The sequence below is a fragment of the Patagioenas fasciata genome, chromosome 11 (assembly GCF_037038585.1).
Source record: "Patagioenas fasciata isolate bPatFas1 chromosome 11, bPatFas1.hap1, whole genome shotgun sequence".
In the NCBI taxonomy this organism is placed as follows: domain Eukaryota; kingdom Metazoa; phylum Chordata; class Aves; order Columbiformes; family Columbidae; genus Patagioenas; species Patagioenas fasciata.
The window spans coordinates 2,553,513-2,573,525 of record NC_092530.1 but is presented as its reverse complement, the minus strand read 5'-3'; the positions used below and the strand labels follow the sequence as shown (position 1 = coordinate 2,573,525).

The 20,013-nt window shown below is 50.9% G+C and overlaps 1 protein-coding gene, 1 long non-coding RNA gene, 1 other non-coding gene and 1 pseudogene across 3 annotated transcripts in view; 1 reads left to right on the top strand and 3 right to left on the bottom strand.

The window, feature by feature from the left end:
- LOC136115912 (procollagen galactosyltransferase 2-like) overlaps nt 1-5,123 on the top strand; it is a 41,954-nt pseudogene extending 36,831 nt beyond the window's left edge.
- A 5,153-nt stretch (nt 5,124-10,276) lies between these two features.
- LOC136106166 (ral guanine nucleotide dissociation stimulator-like 1) overlaps nt 10,277-20,013 on the bottom strand; it is a 28,392-nt gene continuing 18,655 nt past the window's right edge. The window contains exons 3-9 of the mRNA XM_071813642.1: nt 19,769-19,890; nt 12,643-12,858; nt 12,308-12,411; nt 12,073-12,157; nt 11,605-11,691; nt 11,262-11,294; nt 10,277-10,617 (exon numbers count right to left, since the gene is read on the bottom strand). Coding sequence (XP_071669743.1) covers nt 10,510-10,617; nt 11,262-11,294; nt 11,605-11,691; nt 12,073-12,157; nt 12,308-12,411; nt 12,643-12,858; nt 19,769-19,890 — 755 coding nt within the window. The 3' untranslated portion in view covers nt 10,277-10,509. The remainder of the gene's footprint in view (nt 10,618-11,261; nt 11,295-11,604; nt 11,692-12,072; nt 12,158-12,307; nt 12,412-12,642; nt 12,859-19,768; nt 19,891-20,013) is intronic.
- LOC139828820 (uncharacterized) lies at nt 14,162-18,107 on the bottom strand. Its single transcript, XR_011740807.1, has 3 exons — nt 16,178-18,107; nt 14,759-15,471; nt 14,162-14,303 (listed from the first exon to the last, which is right to left on the bottom strand). It is a non-coding gene; the product is annotated as an uncharacterized lncRNA (long non-coding RNA).
- LOC139828901 (small nucleolar RNA SNORD45) lies at nt 19,213-19,297 on the bottom strand. Its single transcript, XR_011740964.1, has one exon. It is a non-coding gene; the product is annotated as a small nucleolar RNA SNORD45 (small nucleolar RNA).

Here is a 20,013-nt window from a genome sequence, read left to right as displayed (position 1 = left end):
TGGTCCCACAAGAAGTCGTTGGCAGAGTTAAGGATATCATTTCTAAGCTTGATTTAGAATGTAAATCAGTTAGTTAATTTTTCTCCCGGTTTTTGAGCAAAACAAGTGCAGGAATTTCGTGAGTTACAGCTTATCTCTGAACATCAGTAGCACTTCCCCCGTTGCGTCTGTGTCCGACTTGAATTTACTTTCTATTTAAATGCTGATAGGTGTTCTCTCTTTCTCAGAGCGCTGAACACGAGTCAGCTCAAAGCTCTCAGCATCGACACCGGGACCCGTGCTCCTCGCGGCCCCTCGCCCGGGGAGAGATCGGCTGCTTCCTCAGCCACTGCTGCATCTGGGAGGAGGTGAGGGGGGTGCGGGTGCCCTGGGGAGGGTGCTGAGGGCAGGAGCAGTGGGAAGGCACACGGACGGTCCCAGGACAAATCTAATACCGGTTTCTGGAAGTGTAGGATGGTTTTACTTGGTTTGTAGGGGATCGCGTACAGGGGTTCTCTTGAACACATTGCTCAGCTTTCTCAGCTCTACTCTCCGTTTGCCAAGTGATTTTTATCAGAGTGTTTTCACGGTTGGTTTTGCAGACCATCTGATAGCCTGTTTGGAGTGAGTTTGTTTAGGAGAAAGGCAGGAAGGTTTTGAAGAACAAATGGTATTAAAGAAACTCCTGTTTTATTTCCCTGGTTCTTCATGTGTGCTGAAGCAAGTTCCAGTGGCTCTGCTAACTGCTTTTTTTTGAGCTGGTATATCATAAATAAATTTAGCAGCAGGGATCTCTGTTACTTGAGCTAACAGGTATTGTTTGGGTTGTAGTAGCTGTAGCTTCCATCTGTCCTGGTCACCTGGGGAGTCACACTTGAGAGGATCTGGGCTGTGCTGGTTGGAGGTGCTGGAGTTACACAGCCTGACATCAACGGGAGGGATCATTTCGAGCGAGGTGGGATGTGGAGGCAGGGAGAACAACTTGGTGCTTAGAGAAGACTGGTCTAAGGCAGCAGCTGCCCAAATGTGACTGATGGTTGGATGATCCAAATACCTTTCAGCCAGCAGCAGGGACTTCAGCACTGAGAAATCAGGCAATGATTTGGGGCTTGAGACTTCTGCATCACCAATGGTCAGATGGTAAGATGGGAACCCACTTGCAGGATGCCTTTGCATGTGTGTTCTTGAAGTTGGCAGGGCCAGACTTTGGATGTGCTGGATCATTCTCCAGATTCCAGAAACACTTTTTTTCCCAACAGAAACAGGTTTTTCTGAACAGTGGTTTTGTTGTCAAAGGAGGAGGTGGTCGTGCAAGATGGTAGCTCACGGGGTTGAGGTGCTGCAGCATCACATGGAGGGTTTTTCTAGGTTGCAGATGCTCAGCCACAGGATATTTTTGGACAGCTCGTCCCAGCTGAGCTGTGAATCTGGGGCTGGTTCTCCAGCCTCCCTACCTGTATGGTCCAGAGGGCCAGGACCAGGTCAGGATGACCCCCAGAGATTTCGGGGCCACTGTGATCACTTCTGAACCATCTTGTTTCAGGTGGTGAACAGAGAACTGGAGAAGACGCTTGTTATTGAGGACGAGTTCAAGAGGAAGCTCATGAAGCTGATGGATGACATTGAACAAGCCCAGCTAGACTGGGAGCTGATGTAAGTCACTGGCCCTCGTGAAGCTCTGGGCACACAGGGGACATGAGCAGCAGAGATGGAGGGTGATGCTGGAGTGCAGGGAAAGGTGGCAGAGGCTTCTTGATGGCTCTTCCCATCAGGATAACTCTGCTTCTGGGCCAGGCTGGTGCTGGGGTGCCCCAGCTGTGTTGGGTACCACTGGTGCGCTTTGTGGGCAGTGTTGGTCGTCTGGAGACACCGCTGTGACAGAGGAACTGCCGCAGCTCAGCGCTGAGGCTTGGACCGTGTCATCTCAGCTGCCTTATCAAGTCTTTCACATCTGTACCACCCGCTGGGGTAAGATTTGAATGTCTGAGAGTGGTACAGGATAGAAATGTGTCAGGGATTGCTTCTTAGATCCACCCTTTGTCCTTCCCCGCTTGACATGGACAGTTGTGTGGTCCTAACTGCTGCAGATTCACATTTAGGTTCCGATTTCTGTGGTCTTTTCCCCCTTTAAGCTACATTGGCCGGAAAAGGGTGCAGGAGCCTGAGAAAGCAGTTCCCAACGTCATGAACCTGGTGGAAGCCGATTACTCGTACTGGACCCTGGGCTACGCGATCTCCTTCCAGGGGGCTCAGAAGCTCATCGGAGCGGAGCCTTTCGGCAAGATGTTGCCGGTGGATGAACTTCTGCCAGTCATGTACAACAAGCACCCGGTGTAAGTAGGTCGGATGTCTTCGTTACTTGGGTTCACGTGAGCTTGGTCTTGCTGAATGATTAAGATCTGGTTCGTAGATTTGTGTAGTGTATATCATATGTGTTAATATCTATATATGCTTATGTATACCCTTGTTTATGTGTGCACACTTAGTGTGGTACATATAAATGATTAATTTTGGAGCTTGGAGTCCAAATTATTCACGTTACAGTTTTCAGCAGGTTGATGACTTGAGTGCTCTGTGGGGCACGTCAGAAAATGGAGCTCACTTCGTGCTCTTCAGCTTCATCTGCAAAAATGTTGATTTATCAATCAGTACTGAGACCTAAACCAACAAAAGATCAGGTTAATAATCACTCGGTTCTTTAGTGTTTTAATGCTGTTTGACTCAAGCTACGCAAAACCTCACGGCGCTTAGTATGCAGCGTGTGATGTTGTGATGCCCACGTTTTATTTTTCTAAAGCTGAATGCAGTGGGTAGAAGGTCAGACTGCACCACAGCAACGACCTGTGCTGCTTGGGACACATTCACTCAGTGGATGGGCTTGTATCTCGCAGTTATAAGCATTTCACTCTGTCCCTGATGATTTTTCTCTCCTCTTTAGAGCAAAATACATGGAGTACTACAAGTCCAGAGACTTGGAAGCCTTTTCAGCAGAACCCCTGCTCGTCTACCCCACGCACTACACAGGGTAGCCCGGCTACCTTAGCGACACAGAGACCTCCACCATCTGGGACAACGAGACCATGTCGACGGACTGGGGCAGAACGCACTCCTGGAAATCCTGGCCGCAGGGCACGATCCGCAGCGACGCCCAGAACAAGGACGCTCTGCCCTCGCAGTCGTCTCCGGACGCGCTGTCCTCCAGGGACGAGCTATGACCGCCCGCGGCCCCGCGGCTCTGTCGGGGCTGAACCTGCCTCGCGCTCCGGCTTTTCACCCTTGGCAGTGGCAGAGCAGCTCTTCGTGTGGTCTCCATCCCGCTGCTTCGAGTGGCAGAGCACAGAGCTTGGAGCTGATGTGACAACTGACCGAGACGCGCAGGGCGAGGCGGGAGATGAAGGAGGAAAAAGAACGAGTGATGCAGACTGGCAGGAAAAAAAGCAGAGATCTGAACAAAAGCCCTCGCAAGCTTTTGTAAAAGAAAAACCAAACCTTGAATGACGTCTTTCTACAGTTCCTTGTGTAGAATACTGTATTTATAAAGATTAATATATAGAGGTGTACAAGTGTTCATACCTTTCTGGATCGCTGTCACTAGGCTACTGTGTAACTGTTAGTCCTCGTAGGTTCACAGGCTTTTTATAACCCTGTTCGCTGAGAGAAACTGCGGGCGAGTGTTTGGGTATTTGGGTTTGTTTTTTCAAAGGGAATCAAAATGGTTTCCAAAACCATCCAGCTCCCTGGAGCAGCGCTCCATGTAGGGTCATCTCCTTCATCGCACGCTGATAGAAAAGGATCGCTGGCTTCCCCTCTGCAAATCACAAAACTTGCCGGATCTGAACGGGCCTCCCAGTGCGGAGCTGCCATCTTGGCGTGCCTAAAATCCTGGGAGCTGGCAGCAGGAGTGGAGGTTGCAAAAGGGAAGAGTTGGTCCACGTCATGTCCTGCTTCACCCCCTGTGCCTCCACTTATTCCTTCAGGAAAACAAAGCTCCACAGCCTGTTTGCAGGCCTGTTTAATTAGGCCGTAAAACCAAGTGTTAGGACTTGCAGGAACTTTAAAATGTTTGGTTACGAACTGCTTGACATTATCCTTATCAAACCAAAGCAACTTACCAAGATGTTGGTGGTGTCATCCGTACTGTTCTCGACAGCCCCGACAGAATTATTGTGCGTTACAGGACGGAAAGGCAGCTTGTCTGGATATTTTTTCACGTGAGGAGCAAACTGGTCTCTTTTTTTGGATGGCTTCTGATGTACTTGCTGCAGAGTATGGTGATTATTTTTAAAAACAAACGATTCTCAGAGGGCAGGTGATACCGGCCTGCACTGCTTGGGTTGGCTGGGATGTTCTCTGCGCTTCCCACCGAGAAACTCACCCGCTGGAGATCTGTACGGTTGGGTATGTGTGCCTGGGCTTTCATTTGTGTTTGTTTTTTAATAACTCCTGGCGGATGTTGTGCTTTCTGCTCAAGAAGATGTGTTCTTACCTGTCAGCCGGTTTGATAATACATAAAACCTGGTGCAAAATGGCAGCTGTGTGTGCTGTTTCATGGGGTGGGAGCAGGCCTGGCAGGGAAGGCCAGCGCAGGCCGTTCAGCTCTGTCGCTCCACCACGGAGTCCCTGCCCGTGGAAATGCGCCTGTTGTGCCGGGAAGCCGAGTTCCTTCTGCTCCGCGGGCTGGAGCAGCGTCCATGTTGCGTGGTGAGCGTGCGGAGCGGCTGCGCCGCGGGGGCGTCGCTCTCTGACAGCTCCTCTCCTTTCCTCCTCAGCTCTGGCTTCACGAGCGGCAGCCCGGCTCTGTGTGAAGCGCGGTGCAGCACGGCGATGCTCCAGACGGCGGCAGACACTTGGCGTGGCCCTCAGCAGCAGGACGTCTGCGAAGCGGAGCATCCAGCGCGGTGCCGCTGTCGGTGCGGGTAGGAGCAGCACGTGTGTCAGCACAGCTCTGGGTTCCCAGCCGTTCCTCTCCTGACCCGTTGTGATCCCACGGGAGCAGTTTCTCCATGAAACGGCCCTGGTGTTCCTCACAGTTCTCCCCGCTGGGGGCTGGAGACGGAAGGGACAGACACACTGCAGAGTTCTGTTTAACTTTGATTTCCCTAAGCAGAGCAGTAGCAATTTATTAAAAACTACTTGACACTGCAGCTGGGGTTTTTGCTTTTTTTATTTGTTTGTTTGTTTTGAGGTGCGTGGTTTTTTTTTTTTTAGTTGATTTAGGAAGCGAGTTATTAATAGTACAAGAGGTTTGAAGGTTTCACGGACGGGAGAGAAATAATTAAGGATCTAAATGTAATGAATTAGATGAATGTGTCCGTTTCATGGCCTCAGTGGAGCCGACTGTTCTTTCACCCGTACGTGTGCGTGTAGGTGCACTTTTCTATTTATTTCCATCTGCAAGACCCGGTGGCTGCCCAGCGGTTCCACAGCTCCGACAGGCGCTGGTTCTCTGTCTGTGCTTTCAGCTCCTGGGCTGGTGCTGTCCGGGCTTTCCCTGCTCAGCACTGACTGTGTTTTGGGAAGGCAGGAGCCAGTGCAAACCCTTCTCCGCTGTTCTGCTCTTTTTCTGCTATTTTTCCCCTTTGCTGTGAAGCTCAGCTGCTCCATGAGTTATTGTGTTCTCCTGTGAGCGTGGGGTTTGTCCTCTGCTGTGGAGCACGAGAGCGAAGCCCCCGGAGCCCCGGCTGGTGCAGACCCCGCAGCGAGGGTGACAGACCCGGAGCCAGGAGCAGTTTCCCCAGGGTGAGGAGCAAGTGGAGCTGCTCACACCAAGGTCACAGGCAGGGTTGGTGCACGTCACCGGTTCTAAGGCTGTCACCAGAACCTGACAACCTGACAACAGTGTGCTGGCTCCCCGGGCAGTTGAAGTACAACCAGAACGCAAGAGGCAGCTTAAATTCGGGGTCGTCTTTTTGCCAGGAGCAACAAATGCCGTGATGGAGACAATGGGGAAAAGGTGGAAACTCTCAGACCGCGGTGCAGTCTCAGAGAGGAAAAGAGATGAACGAGACACTGATGAGCGGGAAGAGTTGACGTATTTATCATAGAAACATTAAAGGTTATAGAGAGATGGAACGTTACACGAAGATCAAATATTTAAATACATTCGCTCCAGACACAAAATAGTGTTAAAAAGTTCATCTATTTATTATAGATACATTAAATATTATACAAAGCTCAAACATGATCTAAAGATCAAACATTAAAATCTACTAACTCCAGACAAGAATTGGTGGGAAAACGTTTGCATATTTATTATATAAGTATTAAATATTAAATAAAGATTAAATAGAATACAAAATCAAACATTAAAATATATTAACTCCAGACACAAATTAGTGGTCAAAAGTTAATCTATTTATTATAGAAACATTCAATATTATATGAAGATTAAATATCATATAAAGATCAAATATTATCTAGAGATCAAACACTAAAATCTACTAACTCCAGACGAGAATTGGTGGAATAAAGTTCAAGTATTTATTATATAAATATTAAATAAAGATTATGTATTATATAAAGCTTAAATAGTAATCCTAGTAACTCCAGATCAAAAAATACTGGAAAAATGTTTACGTATTTTTATAGAAACATTAAATAATATATAGAGATTAAATATGATATAAGGATCAAATATTAAACTATATTAACTCCAGACAAAAATTAGTTGAAAAAAGTTACGTATTTATGATAGAAATGTTACATATCTATAAAAACTAAATACTACATAAGGATCAAATATTAAAATATTTTAACGCCAGACAAGAATTGGTGGGGGAAAAAAGTTCACAGATTTCTTATGTAAATAAAGATTATGTATTAAATAAAGATTATGTATGATATAAAAGCTCAAATCTTAATATATATTAACTCAAGAGAAGAATTAGTGGAAAAAAGTGACGTATTTATTATAGAGATGTTACATCCATGTAAAGATTGAATATGACATAGGGATCAAATATTAGAATATTTTAATGCCAGACAAGAATTGGTGGAAAAAAGTTCAAGTATTTATTCTATAAATATTAAATAAAGATGATGTGTTCTATAAAGCTCAGTTATTAGTATCTATTAACTCCAGAAAAAAAGGGTGGAAAAAAGTTTCTCTATTTATTTTATATGCATCTCTAGATATGTGATATAAAGCTCAAACACTATCTACAGAAGAAACATTAAAATACATTAACTCCAGACAAAAATGGGTTGAAAAACGTTGATATACTTATCATATCAATATTAAATATTATACAAGGATCAAATATTATATAAAGATTTAATAATAAAATATATCAACTCCAGAAAGTAATTATTGGGGAAGGTCTATGTACATAGTAAATAAATATTAAATATTAGCACATTAAATAAACATATTAAATAAATATTAAACATTAGTACATTAAATAAACATATCACATAAATATTAAATATCAGTATGTTAAATAAAAAATATTAAATAAAGCTCAAATATGAGATACAGCTAAACCATTTCAATATATTAACTCCAAGGAGAAATTAGTGGAAAAAAGTTTACGTACTTATTCTGTGAATACTGAATATTATACAAAGCTAAAATATTCTATAAAGCTAAGCTATTTAAATATAGTAACTCCAAGCAGACATCAGTAGAAAAAAGATTCTATAATATTGAAGGTTTCTGTAGAAGTATGGAAAGATTAAATACGATAAACACATCAAGTATTAAAATACATTAACTGCAGACAAAAACTGGAAAAAAGTTAATATACTCGTTATAGAAATATTAAATATTATACAAAGCTCAAACATTATATACGGGTCACATATTAAAATATATGAACTCCAGACTGAAACTGGGGGGAAAAAAGTTTACATACTTATAATATAAACAGTAAATCCTATCCAGAGCTCAGCCATTACAACCCATGAAGTGCGGGCTCCTCCTGTGCTGCAGCTTTTCTTCTCAGGATGCAGTCGAAGTTGCCCTGGGTGCTCACGGCGTAGAACACGTTCGCCTTGGGTGGGATCGCCAGCTCCGCAAGAGAGGGAGCAGAGCGAGCGTTCATGGGCGCCCCACTCAGCGTTGGGGGTTTATTCTCACCGGCAGCTGGGACAACGTGGCGATGGCGTTTCTGACGTCGCTTCGCGTGTTACTCTTGCCGGCAAAATGCAGCAGAGCTCTTCAAGCAGCAGCAGCAGCAGCAGAGTTCTGCTTCCCCACCTTTGTCCTCGGAGATGATCTGGACCAGCTCGTAATCCTCAGCCGAGCCAGACTGCAGGTTGTGCTTCTCCACGGCTCGCTGGGTGACAGCAGGAGCCTTCTCTTGGTTACTCAGCTGCAAAGAGGGAGTTGCAAGGAGTCGCTTGGTAACCAAGTCGCAGATTCTGCCAGACGCTAAAACACGCTCTTTGCGACACCTGGGGGTGGAGTTAGTTCAAGACAACAGACACTGCTCTAGAAATGCAGCAGGAAATCACAGCCTCTGCTCTCCTGAGCAACCGCTCGGAGAGGTGAGACCTTGTTCTCAGCAGCCATCGAATCCGCAGCAAGAGCTGCCCCAGCTGCTGTTTGCAGACATCCATTAATCCACAGTCTCCCCTGCTAAACACTTTCTGCGATGTCCTGCAAAGATTCTGGGCCTTGGAGCTGGGTTTGCTGGGGAAGGGGCACCTTGTGTCACAGCTCACACAGCCCAGTGCTGAGCTGGACACACAACAGCCGGCGCTGGCAGAAGAGCAGGGGCAGCAAAGCCGGCACTTGCTCAGAGTGCTTCCCTTGGCATTGTTGATCAAATACAAGCTTCAATTTCAAGGCCAGAAACCCTGAGAGATGCTCTTTGCAAACCTCTCATTCATCCCCTGCTCCACATGTTTTGATTTGTAACATCGGTCACGTTCCCTGTCAAGGAGGTCTGATCGGGGAATAGGTGTTTCCGAAACTAAAAGCACCATTCAAGTCACCTGGGGTGAAAACACCACCCACAGTAACAGCGCTTTGCTGTTCCCACCACTCACCAGGATGCTCCTGTAGATGTTGCCGCTTCTGTCCTCTTCTACGCTGGTGCGGATGACGCAGCTCTCTCCGCTCTGCTGGTTGTAGACTGGCAGGACTGGCGGCACTTCTTTTGATGGAACGGGAGTCACGGGGCCGGGGCACTTCTTGGAGCACTTGTCATCAGATGGCAGCAAGGGGGGAGACGAGATCAAACACATTCATTACCATTTAATTTCAAAGATCCAAAAGCTAAAGATGACACTCTTCAGCACAACAGCCTTAACAAGGGCTTCGGCAACCCAGTTAAGGCAGCTTAGGTCAAGAGAGCAGAGTCTGCAGGACAAAGCTCCCTGGGAACGGAACCCAGCCCAGCCCAGGCTTGGTCTGGGCAGTTCCTGGCAGGTCAAACCACAGGGCTGGTGAGCTCTGACCTCACCTGCTTCTCACTTGCTCAGCTGCTCTGCCTGCCCCAGAATTAGGCTGGGCTGATGTACATGAGCCCTCCCCCCAAAATCGCCTTTCCCAGAGCTCAGGTCCCTCCATTCCACTGCCAGCAACGCTCCAGTCAAGATCCACAGGCTTGGGCAAGCGCCTGGGGCCGCCGGCAGCGTCAGCAGCCTCGCACAGGCTGTTTGTGCTGAACACAGGGCCCGGGCCCTACCTTGTGCTGAGGCTCCTCAGCAGTGTCGGTGGGAGGGACGATGGTGACGGTGCTGTCCCCAGAGCTCCCACCTGGAGCAGGTTTGGGCTGCGCGTTGACGGGGGTGCTGTGGGCGCTCACCCCCAAGCCCAGGAACGGCCTAGGGGAGAAAAGAAAGCACAACAGAGCTGGGCTGAGCACAGCTGTCACTTGCTTCAACAATCTGACCTGCTGTTGTGTTTTCCTATCTCGAGTGGCCTATTGTTTGTGTGTGTATAGCAAATTAGACTCTATCCTTATTTGCTCTGTTTTGCTGCTGCAAATTTGAATTGAATTTATAATCCAGCACTAAAATTGTTCCTTTGTTTGACACCTTAGAGTTATTTCTGAAGTCTTTAGTCGATAACCCTCCTGGCTACTTACACCAATAGAAAGAGACAACAGCAATACGTATTTCTAGCTGGCGGTGTCTCCTCGCAGCACTGCAGTGCTCTGGATCCCCAGCCAGGTTTGTCAGCTGGTGTTTGATTTATTCCAGTTCATATTCACACACCAAACCCCCTCCCCGTTGTACTCACAGGCTGAATCTCTTCACCACGCTCTTCTGAGCTCTGCCCGCTGCGGTGCTCTGGTCAGGAGCTGCTCCTTCGATTTCACGTGACAGACAGAAACTGCAGAACAGGCAATACCGTTAGTTAAATATCTCAAAGTGGCCATATTTGAGAAGCCCTGGGTCACTCCCACGTCCCAGAGGGTTCATCCCCACGAGGAGGAGCGCAGCTCTGTGCGTGTGTATTTCCACTCTCCGGGAGCAGCTCCTGGCAGCGCAGAGCTCAAGGCTGAGAGAACCTGAACCTGCCTGCGGGGGAAGAAAAGCTGCTTCGCCAGCTGGGCTGAGACCCTACCTCTCCTCATCACTTCAATGCCGCTGCCTCCTAAACCACTGCACGAATTTCTCATCTCCTCTCATGCAATAGCTGTTACATGAGGACTGCAACAGCTTAATTTGTGCGATTACTTCAAACTCCTAAGAAAACAAATAATAAAATAGGAATTCTAATTAGAAAAATCAAGCCAGTCTCGTTAATACACTAAACACACGCAGCAACAGATCCAGGACAAACTGCCCTCGGACAGAGGAAACCCCGGCACCTTCGCTCCTACTGATCTCTGACCAACAAGGCTCAGGCTGGAAGGCAACGCTCAGCCTTGATTTCTCGGTCCCAGGTACCCGCTTCGCTCGCTGCACCTTTGACCCACAACTATTTACTGCAGCACAAGGAAGATGGTCACAGACTGCATCTTGTGGCCAGCAAAGGTCTCACGCCAGCAGGTCTGATGCGCTCCCAGCACACAGAACACGCTCGTGTAACGTGTTCCCGTGAACACCAAACGGGGGGAACGTGCCCCACACGTAACTCCCGCGGCAGCGAGTGCCCTGCGGCTCCTCTTCCCCTGCTGCCCGCATCTAAAAGGAATTTCTCTTCCCGCGCCGCCCCTCACAGCCCGGCAGAGGTTCACAGCGTGCCGGGGACTGTTCCTTCCTCACCCTCTGAGTAACGTGAGCGGCTGTTGGATACGCCCAGCAAAGACAACAGGCCTCGCCAAGAGAACGCTCTAGCAGAGAGCGTCAGGCACTAACGATCACAGAACAGTCACCGTTCCACTTACCCTTCGCCGCTTCTCAAAATTGATCAGGCCGCCCTGTTGGAAGGACAGAGAAGGGATCAGAGGAGAAGAGCACAGGCTCGGCTGGAGTTAATCACAAACAGGATGAACAGGATGAAGTAGCGACACCAAGGGACAGGCCAGAGCTGCCCTGACCAAAGGCCTCTACAAAGACCCGTTTCCAGCTCTAGGATAAGCCACAGCACTCGTGTACCTGAGTCTATTTGTTAAATACATTCCTCTCTTTTTAAGAACTGCACTAGCACCCAGTGGAAGATGCAGGAGCAGACACAGTGTCTGCAAGGGAGGGAGGAGATTTAGGATTCCAAAAATTGCCCCAAATTACCTCGAGATAGTCCTGAAGGGCTGTGTCCAGCATGACGAGGTCAGTGAGGAAGGTACCCAGGTAAGGTACCGTGCCTTGTGTGACTCCCTGCAAACGGTCAGAGCAATGGTGGATTAATTGACTGAGATGTCATAATTATACTAATTAGAATACTCCTGTGGAAGCAAACAAAACACAACTAGTCTGCTTCACCAAACAGCGCTCTTGTAAATGATGCTTTCACGACATCATCCTTGGTATCTCAGCCAGCGGTTCATGTCTGCGCAGAGCGGTATATAAGCCAAAGTGCTCATTCGTAACTCCTCTGCGTCAAATCTCGCTGTGCGGCACCTCTCGCCCCAGCAGAAAAGCCGGGATTTACAGACCCGTCTTCCCCAAAGCACCGCATACGGGAGCTCATTGGTCAGGAACAGGGCTGAGCTCGGCTTTGGGTGAGATCACAACCTGGCAACTCAAGCTCATTCCCACCTTCAGCAGCAGCTCCCTGCTCGTCGCAAAGTTGTCACAGTCGGAGAAGATTTCGCAAAGCTCTTCGAACATCAGCATTGTGTCCCTGTACAGGAAAAGATTCAATGATTTAAGTTGTTTGTAAGCACTCTGAATCAGACCAGGGTACAATTTTTTTCTCAAGAATCGTTAACAGTTGGGCACAGAAAAGATAAAAGCACCAAAACACATCCAGTGACACACTGCACAGCCTTACTTTGGAACGCAGGCCCAGGTCTTCTTCAGGCGATAAACCGAGGTGGACTGCAAGGCGGAAACGATGGCCTTCAGAGACGAAAAGTTGTTCAGGATCCTACATTGCTGTGAAAGGAGCGGTTAGAAACACAGGAGCGTTAAACGTCAGCATCACCAATAGTCAGTGCTCTTCTGTCTGCCCCGTGTCCTGCTTGCTGCACATTCTCCCTGCTAAGCGGGCAGCTCTACAAATACTGAGCATCAAAAATATCACTCCCCCCTACAACCCCCCTGTCCCCTCCCAGCTCCACGGCACCCGCACAAGGAACGTTAAACAGTCGTGAATAAACGCTTTACACGTCCGATACGGATCCACTTCTCCAAGATCTTCGCTCTTGGCTGTGTCTTTAATTCTTTGCTCTCCAGGATGGTGCTGAGCACGCAGTTGGTGACGGCGTTGAACTGCGAGATGGTGGCTCTGATGCTCTGTGCCAGCTGTTTGTTCTCTTTCTTGTCCCTTCGGGACCAGATGCAGCCCAGGCAGTGGTGGGGCACAACGTTCTGGAAGAGTGTCTAGAGGGAAACAGAGGTGTCCAACTCAGCCTGGAGCGCTACTGCCCACAGCAAGAAATGCACGGTTACAGTACAAACTGCAGCTGAATCAGAGGCCTCGCTGCTCACAGGGGGGACAGCAGGCAGTGACAGGCCCGGGGATGACAGGCCCCCCCTCCCCTAGGGGGCGCTCGGCTGAGCCAAAGGACGTTTCCTTGCTTTATATTTTCTACCACATTCATCTGGAGACGAGGAGGAAAGCCATCAGACAGTACCACTGTTCAAAAACAGGTACAGGCCTGGACTAAGATGTTTACAAAAGGTGTTTTTCCACTAATTGTTGTTAAAAACACACTAAACTCATGTGATGTTTGTCTCCCTTGTTTTTCCACTCGTTCACAGACCAGGCCCAAGGACATTCACACATCCCATGCACTTGGGGGCGGTTATCCGGCCCGAGATACCATTCTCACGAGTCTGGGCTATAACTTTTTACAATTACGAGAAATGTACTTCAAAGTAATCTGTCCAAGGCCCTTTATATATTATTATGTTAGTATTATGTCTTTGACCGTCCAGATGGTCACGTTAGTATTGATCTTCCTTTATCATCCAGGTGGCTGGAACCGCACATCTTGCTTTTCCACATTTACTTTCCAACATGAGTCCTCAAGACATTACCTTAGAATCTCTCCCATATGGCCAGTTGAACAGCTTGTCAGAGGAAACAAGGTGAAGTGGGTGCACTCTGATGAAAACAAGGTTTCATACAAGTTAATCATTGTTTTACTTATCTAGTAATACTATATAACAGATTTAAAGCAGTGCAGAGAATGCCACGTTGTACACCTCGTGTTGCAAACATCGGCACTGAGCGTATTTCTGATATGAAATACAGGTGGATGCCTCTTGCAAAATTTTTGTTTCCTTATAGAATGTTTTTCCATTTTGTTTTCCATTGTCTGGACTGCTTTTCCTATTTCTCTTTTTTTTTTTTTCCATCCTAGGATGTGAATGTAACTTCCTACGATCGGCTCTTTGGGAAAGAGAGTGAAATGCAGGTGTTCACTTTGCTCTAGTTGGGAGGGGAGCAAACACAGCAGTTTTGACTATTGATGTGATTCAGAGCAGCACATCAGGCACATGCGCTGGGTGCAGCTTTTTAGTGCAATACTTGCAGAATCATGAGGGTAAAAACCTCCTCTGCTGAGGCCACGACATGAGGGGCAACGTGTCGGGCAGAGTGACAGAGAGGACCCAGGTGTCCGGGCACCGGCACAGCAGTGGGAGCATGGACACGGACACACACATCCACACGCAGGCGTAGCTTTGCTGAAGGGATTTACTGATCATGAGAGGGAAATGGCCCAGGGCTCCCAGGGGATCAGACGGGGTCATCCAGGGATGATCATCTCCTCATGTCACTGGAGGGGGACAGGACACGGCTGTCACCATCAGTTTCAGTTCTGAAATCAGAGCCCAAAATGAGATCTCCAGTGTCAGCTGGGACATGAGGGGAGGCTTCTCCCCACCGTCTCTCTGCAGAGACCCAGGGAAGGAGAGAAGAGTTGGAGCCCTCAATCAACCCAGGACAAGACTCGGTTCTCCTGAGATCCATGTGGCACCCAGAGCTCCTTGGCCAGTGTGTCATTAGCCCCGGATGCCCCTACATCTCCCAGAACCCTGCCCAGCCCTCAGGGTGATCCTTGGGGTCTGTAAGGCCCCAGAGCCCCAGCCTGGCCTGCACGGTGACCCTCTGCGTCCGTAGAGCCCCGCTGGGTGCAACAAAAGTCATGGGGGCAGCTCTGTCCAGCGTGGCCTGGGACACAGGGCATGGACAGTCTCCTCTGTTTGCTTCTAGATCCACGTTCTGCCCACCCAGGACCCTTTGTGGGGCTGGAGATGCCCTGATGCTGCTCACCAGCAATGGAGGAGATGGGTGCACTAGCACTTCAGCATCTGGAAGATCTGGAACCTGGTGTTTCTGCTGCAAAACATCATCCACCCTGACAGACAGAGGGAGCTGGGGAGAAAGGTTGGGTGAGGGACACACTTGGGTGCACTGGGAGGCAGGGGAAAGCGATGGGGTCCTTGGGAAGGTGACTCCAGGGAAAATGGGGTGCGTGAGTTTGTGTGGTGGGGCACAGAAAGCAGTGGAGGTCCTGGGGAAGGGGCTGTGTCCTGGGGTATCGTGGGGTGCACTGGGCTGTAGTGGGTTGTGATGGGATGGAAGGGAATGCAATGGGAGCCCTGGGCAATGGGGCATCCCTGGGAAAACACTGGGGAGCAGGGATGTTCTGTGGGGCTGCAGGGGGTGCATGGGAGTGTACTGGGGCACACTGGCATGTTCTGGGGCACACCGGGATGCCCTGGAGTTTCGTGGCCGTGGGAGGGAGAGTGTGGGGCAGCAGAACTTGTGACACCTACCGCAGCCCTCTTCACTCGCCCCAGTTTGAGTCCCTCCTGTAGAGAGACCATGAGACCTCACTGGTCACTGGGATGTCCCAGCCCCAGCAAGGGAGGGGAGGACCAAGGTGCCCTCCAGTTCCCAGACTGGATGTCCTCCAAGTCCGCCCCACTACTCACATGCAGGAGAGACCCTCCACTTGCTTCCAGCAATGTTCCTGGAAATGCCTATGAAAGAAGAGAAAGGGGTTGGAGACAAATGGGGCTGTGGGTGGGGCACAGGTGTCCCCAGCCCCACCCAGGCCCCTGGATTCTCCCTCATCTGAGTGTGAAAATCCCTTCTGCTCCCCCCAACCTCATTCCTCCAAGTTTCACCTGGGATACCTGTTCATGGCGGACCAGGGCTTGGGTTGGAGAAAAGGATAACATGGGAATTTGGGGCCTCCAAGGAGGACGGTGGCTGGGGGGGACCCAGAGGCAGGGCACTGTTGTGAACTCGCAGAACCCAAGGGACCGGGCTGGGGGTGCTGGAGGGACAGGACTGCATGGGATGCAAGTGAGGGGTAAAGAATTCAAGGGGAGGGGACACGGGGAATTTAGGTGAGGTTGTTGGTGGGGGCAGGAGGAAGAGGACAGCAGAGGAACAAAACGCGGGGATCGGGAAAGTGTTTGGGAGGGGGTGTTCAAGGAGGGGGATCTGGGGGCACTACCGCAGGGGACAGGGTGAAAGGCAAAGGGCGGAGTGGAAAGATGGAAAGAAAGGCATTGGCATCCATCAAAGGGAGAGCATTTGGGGACCCTCTATAGGACACAGAGGAGATCCTGAGGAGGAGATACCTGAGGGGTCTTAAAGGATGGAATGGGGAGGCCCAAAGAAGAGGGGTGTGGGGGCACCAAGACAAGACACCGGTGGGGGCCCTCACTGGAGCCTCACCTGCGCATCCTCTGGGGTGCACAGCAGGATGGTGAAGAGCAGGGCCACGCTGAGCACTGCGACCTTCATCTTCCTCTGCGGTGCAGCGAGTCCTGGGTGATGCCAGAAAAGGTGAGGGCACCTTTATCCCTCCCAGGAGGACTCCCTGCCCCTCCCCACACCTCCAGCCCCCAGGGCAAAGCTTGGCAGAGACACCCGCCCTGGCAACCCAGCCTTGGCACAGAGTCACTCCCGCCTTGAGCACTGATCCAGCTGCCTTCCCTGGCATCAGTGCCGCTTCCTGCATGGGGCAGCTGCACGGGGAAGGGCCCAGGCATCCACAGTGGTGAGGGGGGACAGCAGTGTGTCCCTGACAGCCAGACACCCTATGGTGATGACCCACTGCTCCAACTCGAAACCATCCTGCAACAACCCCAAAAGCCTGATCCCCCCACCTGCCAGTGCCCCTCACCTCCCAGCACCACCATCTCCCAGTGCCCCTCAACTCCCAGGCCAGTCTTTCCCTATGGAACCCCCCCTAGAGATGACACCAGCCTCAAATCTGGGGTCTCTAAGCACAATTATCTCTGAGCCCTTTCCAGCCCCTTAAATAAATGAGGGGCTGGGAGTCACTCCTCTTCTTGGGGCACCAGGGACCCCAGGATTAGGGAACTCTGGGAGGTGGGAGGACAGCTGGGGCAATGTGGACAGCTGGTGACTGGGATCCTCAGTCACTGGTGGCGCTGCCAATGGGGAGCACTGGTGAATCCTGGGCTCTGGGAGAGGAGGGCTGGGCTTGGGGGAAGTGCTGGGGTGGTGTCAGTGCCCAGCTCCAGCCCACCCCGTTTCCCTTGCACCGCCAGCCCCCAACTGGTCCAGTCTGCAGCCACAGCTGAGAACAGAGCAGAGGGAGCATCCCCTGCCCTGGCTCTCACCTGTCCCTGTCCGGGGTCACTGTGCCCTCCCAGACAACCCGGGTCCTGCCCTGTAGAGCTGATCCCACATGGTGGGTCCCAGTGTCCCTGTCCCCAACAAGGCTCTGGCTCCAGCCCTGTCCCTTCCTGGGACTTGGCCACAGCTCACCAAAGGCCCTTGTCCCCACCGAGTGTCCCTTCAATGCCCCCATCCTCGGCCCAGGCCAGCGCTGTCCCTGAGCAGGACGTGGCCATCCAGAGGGACGTGATGAAGCGGGCTCTTGTTCCCAGGCAGCCGCTCGGAGCTCATTGCAGGACGGAGCTCCCCTGGCACAAGGAGGGATGTTTGCTCCCACAGCGGCTCTGATAAGCTCTGTTTGCCCAGGGCCCATGGCACAAGAAGCCCGTTCACCAAGATCGGTGCCTCACAGAGTGACCGATCAGGGGATCCAGGGCAGTTAAAGCAGCCTGGAAGCCTGGGCTCCCCCAGCCCTGGCAGCGGGCAGAGCCCACAGAGAAGGGCAGTGCTGGGGCAGCGGGGAGGAGCAGGTCCTGGGGCACCCGCACGCCTGGGGCTCCCTGGCTGCCCTGGGCACAGGCTGGAGCCCAGAGGCCGGGGGGTCCCAGGGGAGCAGCTGGACAGCCGGGGTGCCGCTCTGCTTCGGGACAGCCTGGGGAGTCCTGCCGGAGTGGGGCTCAGAGCAGCTGGGGGATGGAGCTGTGTCCCCAGGGGCACGGCCTCCCCTGCCCTCTCCCCCGCCCGCCTTGCAGCTCTCCCTGGCTTTTTGCGGGGCGCGGGGTTCCCTTCACTGCACCCCCGGCCCAAACATCCCCATCCTGGGGGCCCTGGTCAGCATCCTCTGGGCACTGTGGGGCAGTGTGACAGTGGGGGAATCAATGGGTTTATAACTCCAGTCTCAGTGGCTGCTGCCCGGGCAACCTGGATGTTGAGCGGTTTCCAGCACCAGTCTGTGCTCACTGACTGGAGCACAAGAGGGATCTCAGATTCCCAAGACCCGATTTCTGTCCCTGCAGAGCTGGCAGCCCTTCAGGGACATACCTGTGTTTGCTTTGATATTCTTCAGTGGCTGACTCTGGGGTGTGTGAGCATCTCCGTGATGTACTTTTACAACCATGTTCTCCGTACAGACAGCAACATCTTGCCACAGTTCAGCAGCCTCTTGGAAAGTAAATGTGGAAAAGCAAGATGTGCGGTTCCAGCCATCTGGATGATAAAGGAAGATCAATACTAACATGACCATCTGGACAGTCAAAGACATAATACTAACATAATAACATAGAAAGGGCCTTGGACAGAGTACTCTGAAGTACATTTCTCATAACTGTAAAAAGTTATAGCCCAGACTCGTGAGAATGGTATCTCAGGCCGGATAACCGCCCCCAAGTGCATGGGATGTGTGAATGTCCTTGGGCCTGGTCTGTGAACGAGTGGGAACGTAACTGAAATAAACATCACATGAGTTTAGTGTGTTTTTAATAACAATTACTGGAAAAACATCTTATGTACCATCTTAGTCCAGGCCCACATCTGTCCCCAAGGAACGTATTTTGGTGTTGGGGCAGGGGAGGAGCACAGACAGGCAGCCCGGACCCCTGGGTCCTCTGCCCTGCTCGGGGAGGGGAGGTCGCTCCCTGTATGATGGGCTCAGCACTCCTGGGCTCACAGGAGATGTCACCCCCTCCAGAAGCCATCTGCTGTTCACAAGGCCACCAGCGCAGCAAGTCAACATTTATTTGATGCAACCAGTCTGTTAGAGCCAGTAATCCTGTGTAAAATCGATGCAAAATTACCACTGTGCTTAACTACAATGTGCCATGGAACAACCAGGCACTGACAAATCTCTCTGTTTTCCCTGGGAAATCACATTTGTGGCACTTTCACCCCCAAATCTCAGCAGCAGCGTCTGTTAACACCGGTTAACAGCTTTGGGTACCCAGAGCTGCCTTCAGCTCACGTGAAAACGTCTCCTCACGCTCAGTGTGAGCCCAAGAACGACGCCTCCCCAACGCCCAAACTGAGGAACCTCAAGCAGTGCCCCCTTCTCCAAGGGCTGCGTTACAATCTGTGACAGAAAGGGGCTTCCACAGCCTGGAAAAGCTCCACAAGGAACTGGAGATTCCTGGGTCTCAGAGTAATTCTAGAGCTCAAGTGGTGACAGCCATCAGCTCCAGCTCAGACAATACATGCCAACACCCATCACTGACCCAGGAAGGCAGCTCTTCCTGTCCTGCCCAACGCCTTCAAATCCAGCACACTTTGTCCCTCCAACAGGAGGCAGCTGATTGATTTCTAACACCACTCTTCTCTGTCTACTTCGAGATGAACCAGACATACGTTATACAAGCAACCAAGTCCCCACCTGGAAGCAGCGGAGCCTTTTGCCTTCTCCTTCCCACCCCACTTTGCAGGAGAAGGAAAACAAACGGCAGAAGAGACGCTGAGAAATTCAACCACCAAATGGAGAGGGAACCTTTGAGAGCGGGAAAACTTATCCGTACAATGGAGAGAGCTACGCTGAATGAATAACACTGAAAATGAACCCTTCTTGCAGGGTAAAGTGCACAGCAATTCAAGACCTGCTGAACAGATCCCTGCCATTCTCAGCAACAAACAACCCCCAAGGCTCAACCAGCCAGCCAGGGTCACTGCTCTAAATCCAAGCGCAGCTGCACCGACCTGAGCCAACACGGACACAGTCACCTCCCTTGGCCCACACGAAGCTGCACAGGCCACGCGCTGCTCCAACAGGAACGTGCTGGGGACACCCGGGTTTCTCATGGCGGCCTCTGCGCTGTCACCTGCACAAAGCACCAAGAGACCGGCAGCTGTGGGCTCAGCTCCGGGGGTTCCCGGGACCGGGGTCTCCAAGGGCCCGTTCGCACACGGATCCTTGTGCGCGCGCCCCGACCGCGGGCGCCTCT